Source organism: Musca domestica, unplaced genomic scaffold, assembly GCF_030504385.1.
Source record: "Musca domestica strain aabys unplaced genomic scaffold, Musca_domestica.polishedcontigs.V.1.1 15, whole genome shotgun sequence".
NCBI classification, from domain to species: Eukaryota; Metazoa; Arthropoda; class Insecta; order Diptera; family Muscidae; genus Musca; species Musca domestica.
In genome coordinates, this window is record NW_026712207.1 from 10,535,009 (window position 1) to 10,547,644 (window position 12,636).

The 12,636-nt window shown below is 40.0% G+C and overlaps 1 protein-coding gene across 1 annotated transcript in view; it reads right to left on the reverse strand.

Moving 5' to 3' along the window:
• The window catches only part of LOC101890105 (cubilin homolog), a 35,630-nt gene that overhangs the window by 2,781 nt on the left and 20,213 nt on the right, over positions 1–12,636 (reverse strand). The window contains 6 exon segments of the mRNA XM_059119828.1: positions 278–419; positions 480–656; positions 2,694–5,043; positions 8,162–9,948; positions 11,789–11,946; positions 12,047–12,524. Of these exon segments, the coding sequence (XP_058975811.1) occupies positions 278–419; positions 480–656; positions 2,694–5,043; positions 8,162–9,948; positions 11,789–11,946; positions 12,047–12,524 (5,092 nt within the window).

Below are 12,636 nucleotides of genomic sequence, written 5' to 3' on the forward strand. Positions count from 1 at the left end.
AGTCGACTTTCGACTAATTGATTAATAGTCTCTGTGATGAAAAGTAAAATATTATGTCAATTTTGTCTACTCTCCATACGACCTTAATCGTTTGAAGAGTCTTAATCAGAAAATAATTTATAACTGATTGGACAAAATATTCTTTATTTGATTGGCTCGTAGAATTTTTCTTGGATTGCGGAGATATTCTATGTCACGATCCTTAATATTTCCCCAAATCAATTTCCCATGTTCTCCCCTCTTTCAATATGTCCTCCCAATTTCCTGCAATACATACCACTTATAGGCTCAATTACAAGTTGAAATCCTTTAGCTTCCTCCGTGGCGTCACTGTGAAAAGTTATTTCGAATTTTTTATCTACTACTCCCCATTCGTATCCCAGATACGAAGAGCTATGGCCACAAAGTTGATGGAAATTCTATGAATGAAATCGATACTTATACACATTTCCATGATGATTTAAATTTTCAGTACTTACATAATATCTATTCACTCGTATATAGTCCAAACATTCACCAGATATTTGTGATACATTTTGCAAATCAATGTAATTGAATCGCAACAAAACCGGCCTGCTTATTTTGAAGCGCCATGTACAATGTAAATTCGGACTATATGTTGCTTCGTGATTCTGCGGCATAGTTATGGTGTATCTCTGAAAACGTAAAGGTGAATGGAAAAGCTAAGGTTAAAATGCAATTGTCATAAAAATTGATATAATTGGAGAATCTGTGAAATTTTGCTTAATTCAAAGTAATCTAATTTCAATAATAATATCAAGATCTGCTGTTCCAGAACGGATCGTTTCTATCATGGCAGAAGAATACAGGTAGATGCATCAACGCTTGGGAGCATTGATATGTCAAAAAAATTTAAATGTTTTTTCAAATATAAGTAGATTTTTATATGTTTTCTTATACTACGTCATTCGGAGGCTATTATAATTCGCGTTTTTCAACAATTTTTACAAATTTAAATAATTTTTCATTTAACCTTTTCAATTCCAAAATTGGTTTGACAGTTCATTGTCCCAGCAGCTGTGTCGACGCATCTACCTATATTCTTCTACCATGGTTTCTATGCACTAATAACAGAACCTATCATAGCTGTACACCTGCTATTATCTTTACTATCGATAATTATTTGTGTTACCACTTCCTAGTGAATTACCGCTACCACTTACCATTTCATAGAGAGTTACCACTGTTTCCTCTTTCATCGGTTTGTCACTACTGAGTGCAATTTCTTTATTTTAATTTTGATTACTTAAAAAAGGAGACACAAAACTACTTCGAGTATTTGTACAGGGTGGCCCAGAAAGACCGAATTGGTGTGAATTTCTTATAATTTTTTTATTATAGTTCATTTTTTCTTTCAGTATTTTGTAAAGAAGACTTGGGCAATTTATAATAGAGCAACAAACAACTGAACATGATGCCCAAATCAAGAATTTTCAAAGATCCTTGGAATTCCGTAAAACGTGGGACTTTTTTAAGAAAATAATAGGTCCTCAGAAGGCCTATTTAAGCAGATTTTTTAAGAATTTTAAAGGTTCCTTAGAAGAAGCAAAAATGTGTATTAAAGGATCCTTAGAAGGGACAGATTGTGCAGATTTTGGACTTAAATGATTTTTAAGAATCTTTTGAAGGTATATAAACTCGAATTTTTCTTCGTCAATTTAATGTCCCGGTAACACCCTCTCAGTCAACAATAAACCGAGTTGTTGTAAATTTTCGACAACAAGGAACAGTAAGGATGCTTCCTGGTTCCGGTAGACTGCGAACTGTCCACACGCTTGACAATATTTAAGTGGTACAGGAGAGTATTCGTGAGGATCCAGAAATATTAAGCAGGAGATGTCAGACACAAATTGGCCTTTCAAGAGAGATGCTGCGGTGAATTTTGCATACCGTAAGAATGTTTCCATACAAAATTCAAATCAGTTCAAGAATTGAAACCGACAGAGTACCAGGAACCACTTGACTATGCAATATATTTCCAGCAAAGAAAAATCCTAATTATAGTCATACCTTAGTTCTGAGTGACGAAACCCTTTTCCAATTAATTGGGTTCGTTAACTAGTAGGATATGGGCTACGAAAAGTCCGAGAGTATTTCATCAGCGACAATTGCACCCAGTTAAGTGTGCTGTTTGCTTCGGAGTTTCTTCAGAAAGGATAATTGACGAGGTGTCGCAATTTCCCCCAGCGGTGATCGATATCGGGCCATTATAGGAAAGTTTGTAAGGTCAGACCTGGAAAATCATCCGTAAATATGGTTCCAACAGGACGGAGCGCACAATGCGTGGGCCACAATGGCTATTTTACGCGTCATCTTTGGTTAAAGATTAACTAGCCTTTGCATTCTACGGATTTAAACGCTCCAGACTGTTCCTTTGGGGTTATTTATGTTAATAATGGGGGTAAATTTATGTTAATAAGCCTGAGACTATTGAGCAATTAATAACCAAATTTTCGTGACAAAATTAACAACATAGCACCGGAAGTTTTGTGAAAGCGTGGACCTAAATATTCAATGTTCCGCCACCGGAGCTAGAATCCATTGTGACCTACAAATCCCACTTTTTAGACAAATCCGTTGAAAAATGCGTCGAAAATCATCAAAATATCGAGTATGCTGATCATGAACGATCAAGTTTTTTTTTCTTAGCAACATTGCTCTCAGCCACTTACCTCATCTACTCCCAATGTATATACATCCGTTGTGCCACACTCGCTCTTTTCCATGGTAAGAATTATTTCGAAACTGTATGACCTCTCTTGGGCGCCAATGAATTTTAACATTGCATCATTGTATGAACTGAACAAAGTGGTGTTGGCGGCATTACAGAATTTTCCCATGGACGGCTGTTTCACCTCAACACTATCGAATACTTCGACAAAGTTACAGGCCGACGAATCATTCGTACATTGGCCATTCTCTGCAGATGAACAATTCGAGAGGCCATCATTGATATCCAATTTTTTAATATCCGTTCGTATGCGATATCCTTTGGGAGCGTTTATGCGATAGAGACACATATACTCTTTGCCATCCCTTGATGTGGCATAGTTACGGGCCAGACTGACGGGTGAGTTGCCATCGGTAAGCGAAATGCGTTCATTGCAATTCGGTATGAAGACAATTTGGCCCTCGAAGCCACTGGCCGCAATTACGGAATCAGAGATGGCATTGATAACGGCTTGGTTGTGATCGACAATGATGGTGGGCAATGTGTCCATTAGGTTGCCCGACAACTGGCTAACACGTTTCTCGCCCAATATAGCATGTCCCGAGTAAACGCTCAAATGATCACGGCGCTCTTCCATGTTGAAATATTTAAAACGCACCACAATGGAGTGATCGGCTGGAGCTGTTACATACCACACACAATTCATATTGTTGGCATATACGTCGAGGTGTTCATGTTTCTGAGGGCGTATGATTTGATGACTATTGGTCACGTTGCCACCACATGTATCGAAGCTGTATTCAAGGCTGTACTCCCCGTTTTCATTGGTCGTCAATCGCAAATAGTTGTAGGCCCTTTCTTCGAATTCTAATTCGCAATGTTTTGTTGCAGGCTGCGTATCACGTTTATACACCATAAAACAGACTCCCTGATTTGAGGACCTTCTATAGCTGAAGGTAGCCGCTGCAGATGTTGCCCTAACCTTGATCAATTTATCTTTTTCATTCGACTGAAAGATATATTCACACTGGGTTCTTAGATTGCGATATGGCAAATTTTGTGGCCGGTAAATAGTTTTCACCTCCGAACTGGTGACATTAACCACCAGCGAACAGTGGCTGCGAACAAAGAGGGAGAAACCATCCGCGGTTACGTTTTCATTTGTGCGGAATATTATTTGAATTTGATTGGTGCTGGAATTGTAAATCGGTGGCAGATCTCTGCCACAGTAGCGAACATCTGGTATCCAGAGGCCATCTTCTTTATGTTGTATTTCCACATAATCTCGGCTACAATTTTCCGAGTGCTCCACAAAGAAACGACCGTAGAAGGTCACCTGCAAATAGAAACCTCGTTGGGCCTTAAAGATCCAGAGGCATTCTTCATTATTGCGATAGGTTTGCCGATCCACCTCCACCCGGGTTGAGGCGAAAGTTACCATGGTCTTGGAACCACAGACAATGGTTTTCTTGGCCTCAAAATGGAATTGTGTTTTGGAGTATACATAACTTTCCGCCTGGTAAACCACAAATGAACGGCTATGCTTCAGATTGTAATCGAGTGAGGTGTCTTCACCTTCACCGCGGCAAAGCTTTTTCACGGCATCCGTTTGCCATCTTTGCTCCTTGATTAGGATAAATTCACGTTCACAAGAATCGCTGAATGTGAAATTGCCCACCAAGCGGAATGCAGCGTCTGTGCGTCCATAATAATACGGCCGATTTAGACTCCACACACACATTATAGCACCATAGCCGATATCGCGTATATCCGGCTGTTCAATGGTTAGGCCATCCCTTACCACATAGTTGCCACCGCAAGCATGACGCCGATACGACATGGATAGCTTGACAATTCGTTCGTAATCGGTTTGTATAATTTGCCAAAAACCCACCGGTTGCGATTGTGGATGCAAGACCTGTGTCAGATTTTCCCTATAGCTTGCTATCACCAAATTGTCACGAAAACTCAATGCATTGACCACACGCGGCATTCCGCCAAGTGTTTTCAGCTCAAAGCGGCTAATGTTGAACACCAATGTTTCCGAGGGATTCAAGTTAATTTTCGCTTTACAATAGTAGGGCTGCTGGAAGTTCGGTTGCCAATCGCCTATATCGATGCGGCCTTCGAGCTTGGTTTCATCAATATTTGGCGGACAAAATGACTCGCTGTCGGAGTAGTAGTGAGCCTTGAGGCTCCTATACGGCATCGTCATCGTGGGTATGTAGATACTGACTAGCATAGTATTATCGCTGGACTGAATTATGGTGTTTGGATCATAGCTGTTCATATCGAAGGTTAATATTTTCGATTGCATTTCATGGTCGTTGTAAATGGTAAAGCTAATGGATCTGAAAGAAAGCGGGGAAAGCAGAATGTGGAATAAAAATGGGTTATATTATTGAAGTATGCAATTAATTCAAGGTAACCTCATTTCAAAATATATCCATTGATCTTGGTTAAGTGAATACATAATAAAAGGGAATAGCGGGGCTTCCGACTGTAGATGAGAGAGATTTGTTAAACAAGGGCCTTTTTAATGCGGTCCACATTAAATAAGATAAGAAAATGTGATGAGCAGACCTTCGAGCCATTAGAAATAAATAATAAAGAATATTCAATTCTTGCATGCGGTATATTGAAGATCGAAAACGGGATGTAATCTTTACTCAGACGGATAAGCAAGTGCAGCATGTTTGATTGGCACATTTGAGAAAGCTACGCGTGTTTATGACCTCGCCCTAAGATTTATGGTGGAATGGTGCATAGACGTTGGTATCTCCCTCTTTTACACTTAATGCAAATTTAGGTTAAATTATATCATCATAAGTAGTTCTTTAGAAATAAATTTAATAAATCGGTGTCCTGCAACCACTCAATAAGGAAAGGCGTGCTGTCTTTTATGAAACTAAGGATCCCGATTTACATTGCTCATTAAAGCCGGACAATAGAGGATAGCGCGTCGTAGAGATAGTACGTCGAGGAAGTTCAGTCAGCTAGGAATTGTTCCCATACATAGGAAAACTTAGCAGCCTAATAAAAGGATACTGAGTCAGAAAGAGACTTCAGCACAGAAGACAAACTTACCGAAGGGGCTTCATATCTGAGATCTTCAGACAGAAGGGGTGAGGCTTCATGTCCGTATCCCCAGGAGAACGATTCGGTGAAATTGCCGCCAGTGATGAGTTGAAGAAAGGTTTTAACCACGAAGTTGGTCATAAGATGACGGAGTGTGGAAAATTATTTTATTTATGAAGGTTGCTGTAGATGCCAATGTTGGTATTAGAGAAAGGATGCAGTTATTGAACGTCGAGGCTTAAAATTGAAGGATGATATGAATGAGTATAAATGTCCTATCTTACAAGATAAACTTCAGAAACTCAAGTCCAAATTGGTGGCTTCTTAGGAAATAGCGCATACAGTAAGAGTTCAAACCAACCTCAACGTAATGTCTTTGGAGGAGGAAGTAAAATAACTTCTTCGGAAAAGGCCCGTAGAGCAGCTGAGAGCAAACATGATAAGTTTAACGTTAAGCTTGAATGTAGTCTGAAGGTGGCTGTAGATCCCAATGTTGGTCTTAGAGAAAGGATGCAGTTATTGAACGTCAAGGTTCAACGAGACTTAAAATTGAAGGATGATGTGAGTGAGTATATGCAGTAAGATTTCAAACAAATCTCAACGTAAAGTCTTTGTGGGAGGAAGTAAAACTGCTTTCGGAGAAGGCCCGTAGAGCAGCTGAGAGCAACAATGATAAGTTTAACATTAAGCTTGAATGTAGCCTGAAAGTTGCTGTAGATGCCAATGTTGATCTAAGAGAAAGGATGCAGTTATTGAAAGTCAAGGTTCAACGAGACTTAAAGTTGAAGGCTGACTTCTTCGCAGAAGGCCCGTAGAGCAGCTGAGAGCAAAAACGATAAATTAAACATTAAGCTTGAATGCAGCCTGAAGGTTGCTGTAGATGCCAATGTTGGTCTTAGAGAAAGGATGTAGTTATTGAACGTCAAGGTCAAATCGAAGGATGATGATAATGAATATAACTGCGGTGTCCTACAAGATCAAGTTCAGGAACTCATGTCCGGAAATAGACCATGCAATAAGATTTCAAACAAATCTCAGCGTAAAATCTTTGGAGGAGAAAGTAAAACGGGTTTCGGAAATGCTGATTTAACTTAAAATCGAAGGATGATGTGAATGAATATAAATGCCATGTCCTACAAGATCAAATTCAGAAACTCCGAATTGGTGTCTGCTGAGGAAATAGAGCATGCAGTAAGTGTTCCCACAAATCTCAACCTAAAGTCTTTGTAGGAGGAAGTAATATTGCTTTCGGAGATGCTGAATTCTTCAGAGAAGGCCAGTAGGGCAGCTGAGAGAAAATACGATAAGTTTAACATTAAACTTGAATATAGCCTGAAGGCTGCTGTGGATGTCAATGTTGGTCTTAGAGAAAGGATGCAGTTATTGAACGTGAAGGTTTAACGGGACTTAAAATTGTAGGATGATGTTCTACAAGATCAAGTTCAGCAAATCAATCCGATTTGGAGGCTTCTAAGGTAATATTGCATGCAGTAGGAGTTCAAGCAAATCTCAAGTAAAACTGCTTTCGGAAAGGATGACTTCTTCGCAAGGGCCCGTAGAGATACTCAAAGCAAACAGACTTGGAGTAGAGGAATCCATTACTGAAGTTGAAGTATTTGGGGAAGAAAAAGAATCAAATCCTAGAGACTTGAATGGACAAATATCAACCACTGAAGAATCCTAGTGCCAAAAGAAGCAAAATGTCATGTCGAAACAGAAAAGGACAGGAGTCAAGGATGAGTCGTATGTCAAAGAGATGAAGGCGAATAAAGATGGTCATCTACCAAACTGGAGTAATAATATGTTCAGGGAAGCACAAGTTATCACAAGAAAAAGAAAATGCCTAGTGGAAGTCATGTAGCTGGAAAAAAGGCAGGCTGGGGTGACAGGAAATTATGAGCGCTTGCAACGCTGGAAGAGCAAGCAGTCCAAGGGCTGTAAGATGGCACTGCCAGAGAAATATTACACCATTGGTTACAGGAAGAATACGACAGATATCGAGACTGTTCAGCTTGGAAATTGAAGACGTCAGACAAAGAGCCGTGGGATCTTCAAAAGAGACCGAATGAAAAGATGGAGGAGCTACCTGAGTGATATCACTTAGCAAATTTCTGTTATAATTTTTAATAACAATATTTTCCCATTCTTCATATTTCTAATTTTCCTTCCAGGAATGTTGACGGATACGAAAAAATGTTTTTTATAAAAAAAATAGCGGGGCCAGCTATTGCAGACATTTGCAAATGGAAGAAGGAAAAGACAAATAAAGCTTTCGAATTTCGATAAAATTTTGGAATTTTTTTCTATTACCGATTTTTTTCACTTTCGAAAAATATTGAGGTTTTTATGCATTTCAGAAGAAGTCGTATTTCTTCATAACATTTTACTCACCTGCTTTCATTTTGCACTTCAAAATCTCCCATATTTAGGAACTCCAAACGCACTCTCAAGCCCTTCGGTACGGTTATTTTCCAACGACAGTAACTGGAATAGAATGATCTCCGGGGGAAATTCAATGTTATTGGACCTGATACACCCTCCATTTCCTGATGACATTGGCCGCTAAAGCGATTATATTTTATTTGGAAACCATGATATAGAGTGGCTCTGGCAGATGTATGGAAACGGATGATGGCCCTGTTGACATTCAAATCGATTTGGGTTCCCCTTGTGGCATTGCCGAACACAAATACCGATGGTATAGTTTCATTGACCTCGGCTGGAATTATGGGTATAATCTCCAAATAATCTTTGCTTTTGGGAAAATTGTGATTAAACGGTAAATTTATGTTCAGTAGGATTAGACGTATTCTAGTGTCCGCTGGTTGACTGATGACGTAGTCGCATTCACTGTGTGCGGGATAGGCGCCGGGTTGGGGATAGCCGGGAGAGGTAATTATTTCACTCGAGGCTGTGAAGGTTCCACCACATTTGCCAATCGATAGCTGTACCTTGAAGCCGGCCCTGGGTTCACTGACATCGGTCAGATAGTGGATATATAATAGATTCTGTGTGGTTTTCATTGGAGGTGGGGTGCGGCAATATTTTCCCAAACTCTTGGCCAAGGCAGTGGCACCATCGAATAGCTCAACATACTCCAGGTCACAGTATTTGGTATTCATGTGGAAATCATTGGAGAACTTGATATCGATTAGTTCTCCACGCGGTGCCATTACTCTCCACTCACACTCCGTGCGGGGCGGTGGTACATTGGGATAATTCGGTGAGGTAATATTGATGATGTCCGCCTCAGGTATCAAGCGATATTCTTCATTGCATGTCGAGTATTCGCGATAGGTGAGATTCCAGCGCCTCGACATGATTGGTCTGGGCAGGGCTAACTTGTATTGGATGGCCAGATAATTGCTGCTGGAATTCATTTGGATTTGGCTAACATTTTGTGGGTTGCATAGTTTGCCGGGTGGCAAGAGTGGTGCATGCCTATCAATGCCATCATAAATCAAGACATAATCAAGACATTCTGGCGGATTTTTCACTATGGCTGGAGCAAAGTCAAACTGTAGGAGTACACGTTTTCCCGGTCGAACTCGAATGCGCCAATGGCAATCGGTTTCATAGAGAAGTTTCTCTCCCTCTATGAAACCCACCGATTGGGTTAAATTTGAACCACATTTTGTAATAATCCGAGCAGCGAATCCCTTACCCTTAATCGATACGTCTGTAACAAAATCCAATTTCAGATTAGGTGTACCATTATAGATGCGATACGGTGTATATGTCTTGTCGGGACTATCGCAAAGTTTGGCTTCTTCATGCCACTGCACCAGATCACTGGACGTAGATATTTTTAAGTAATCCGATGTACAGGCACTAACATTTTCCAACTTAACCTCATACACCTCACAGACCACATGCTGGGTACTCAGAAACGGCTTAAAAATCCAATCACAGGCCAGATTATTATCATATTTTGAAGGATAATTTGGTGAATAGATCATAACGCTGGCATGAGGTTTTATCAATCTATCCACGTGACACTTGGATGTGGTAACATTCGAGTCGACAACTGTCACATTTGTGGTGTTCCATGATATTTGAAAATAATTGGGGTTTTCAATGTCAGTTTCGAAGTACAGGACATTCGAGCTGGATACAAAACGCCAGGGGGCATCGGAAATTTCGATGGGCAGAGCTGTAGAGTCATAGCCATCGTAGAGCTGAAAGGTAAGGAGAGAAAGAGAATGAAAAAGTAAATTTCTTGCTTCTTTTGGAGGCGACCATTAAAAGGTCGTAACTAAGAATGAGACACGATTTTTGGTAAAAAATGACAAAAATATGCAGTCGTTGATTGTTTTGTGGATGAATGTAAATTTTGACGGAAAGCCAGCCATATGACTACAGAGGGTATATATCATTTGATAAGGCCAAAAGGTGCCTCATCGAAATAAGGGTTTTAGGACCAAATCCGTTACAGGACGTTTGGAGTCAATCTAGTTATGTCCGTCTGTCTGCCGTTCGGAGATAGGCAATATCTTTCCACTCCTTCTGGTACCTCCCCCAGAAAATGTAAACATTTCCAAAGAAAATAATTCACTGCACACAAAGAGAGAGGATAATCCGATTTTTCTCCAACTTTGCAAATCATAATATTTGTATCAGTGCTAGGTCAGATGCGAAAATGGGCAATATCGGTCCACTCTTTCTGGTACCTCCCCCACAAAGGGTCAATATTTTGAATATCCATGAAGCTCATAAAACAAGAAATGAACTCCCGATTCCATTCAGTCTTGGCAGGTACATATCAATATTTCCATCAACACAAGATCTGTTACAAAGATGGTAAATAACGGACCATTCCGTCTGGTACCTCCCCCACAAGGGGTCAAGATTTTGAATAACCAAAACGATCATAAAATCTGAAATCAGTATCCGGCTCTCTTCAAATTTTGTAAATCCCATTATGTAATTTATCGCTCCACTCCTTCTGGTACCTCCCCCGCAAAGGGAAAAATTTTGAATATTCATGAAGCTAATAAAACACGAAGTTAACATCCGATTCCATTCAGACTTGGTACACCTCAATATTTTCATCAACACAAGATCTGTTATAAATATGGTAGAGATTGGACTATTCCTTCTGGTACCTACCCCACAGAGAGTCAAAATTTTGAATAACCAAAACAATCATAAAATCTGAAATAATTATCCGGTTCTCTTCAAATTTTACACATCCAAACGTTTTTACTAACGCAAAATCTGTTGTGAACATCATAGATATCTGCCAAGCCCTGTTAGTTAAAACCGTTATTTCGCTGAGGCACGTTTTGCCGTATCTCTCTAGCCATATGGCTGAGGGTATAATAAAATATGTCGTAAATTAAAAGTCATAAGGAATTCACACAACTTCGATCCTCCTGGACCTCCCCAAACATAAAGCATCTGATTTTCACCGCCAGAACAGGGAGAAAACAACCCTTCTTATTTCATATGGAGACCCCGAGTTTACCTCAGCCGACCAGAAAACAACGTTACAGAGTTTAGTTCTCTTGCTCAACTCTCTTTTTCATCAGGCTGTAGTATCGATTCCGAACTTCAAATACGAAATCTTAAATAATTTCGGTGAATAATGTCACCTATATGACCAAAATAACGAATAAAGGGAGATACCGTTTTGTGGCGCCTATACGAAGACGTGGACATGCCTAAGTAATTTTCTGCCGTAGGCTGCAGTTTAGATTCCGAATTTCAAATTCGAGATTTGAAAAATTCCGGTCTGTAATGTCACTAAAATCATCAATATTATTAGGAGATACAGTATTGCCCCCATCATACTAAAACGTGGACCGACATGGCCCATTTTCGAACTTAACCTGCCTACTGGTAAGATACACATGTGTGCAGAATTTTTGCCTTATAAAAATTACTTATCCACGGCCATATAACGGTTTTCATTTGCGTCTTATTTTTCGGCCGCATTTTTTTAATCTTTCAAATTCCTTCCAAATGCTGGAGGTTTCGGTCCGGAAATTCTCTGTTTTTTACCTAGGTTTGCCTTACCTTCAAGCCATCGAGATAGGTTTTAAAATACAATGCCACAAACTGCTGCCTTGGAACCAAGATGCGCCATGCAAAAGTCTCATCCTCATTACGCAGCAATGATGTGGGAGGTGATTCTATGAGACCCCTTGTTTCATTCACATATTCGGTAAGATGAGCTGAAACAAAGAGAGAGAGAGAGAGAGAGAGAGAGAAATAGTATTTCCCAAAAAATGCGATTCCCTCCCCCCCCCCCCCCCCCCCCCCTTTTACCCTTACCATAACTCCATTTCAATTTAAAACCTTTGCCACTGCTTCCCTCGGAGCTACGAAATTTGAGCCACATGGAATCTTTTGATTTTAGAATTTCTTCCGGCACAGCGTTACCACAATATATGGCCAAGGCCTTTGAGCCCAACCATGAACGTATCTCCAAAAAGTCCTCATTGCAATGTTCACTCGCGGCCATATCTAAATCATCGAATTCGATTTGTATAGTATTGCCCAATTTGGCTGTTATCGTCCAAATACATTCAATATTTCCCGCATAGGGCAAGGGATAGTTGGGCGATGTCAGGATACCACGTGCCCCTGTTATTGTGCCGCCGCATGAATGTTGTGTTGTCGAATAGGTTGCACGAAAATTTATACCATTCGTGTAGATATACAGTTGGGTGCTTTCGAAAATCATATGTGATTGAAATTTTTCACATGTTAGATCCGTATAAGTTTGCGGATTCTCATTGTTTGTGCTGAGCTAAAAGAAAAAAATTGGGAAAAATGTATTTTAATTGCATATATTAGGTGTGTGTATACCGGTGTCTGAATGGAGGGGGAAATATCGATATTTGGAATTTTTTTTTCTCACC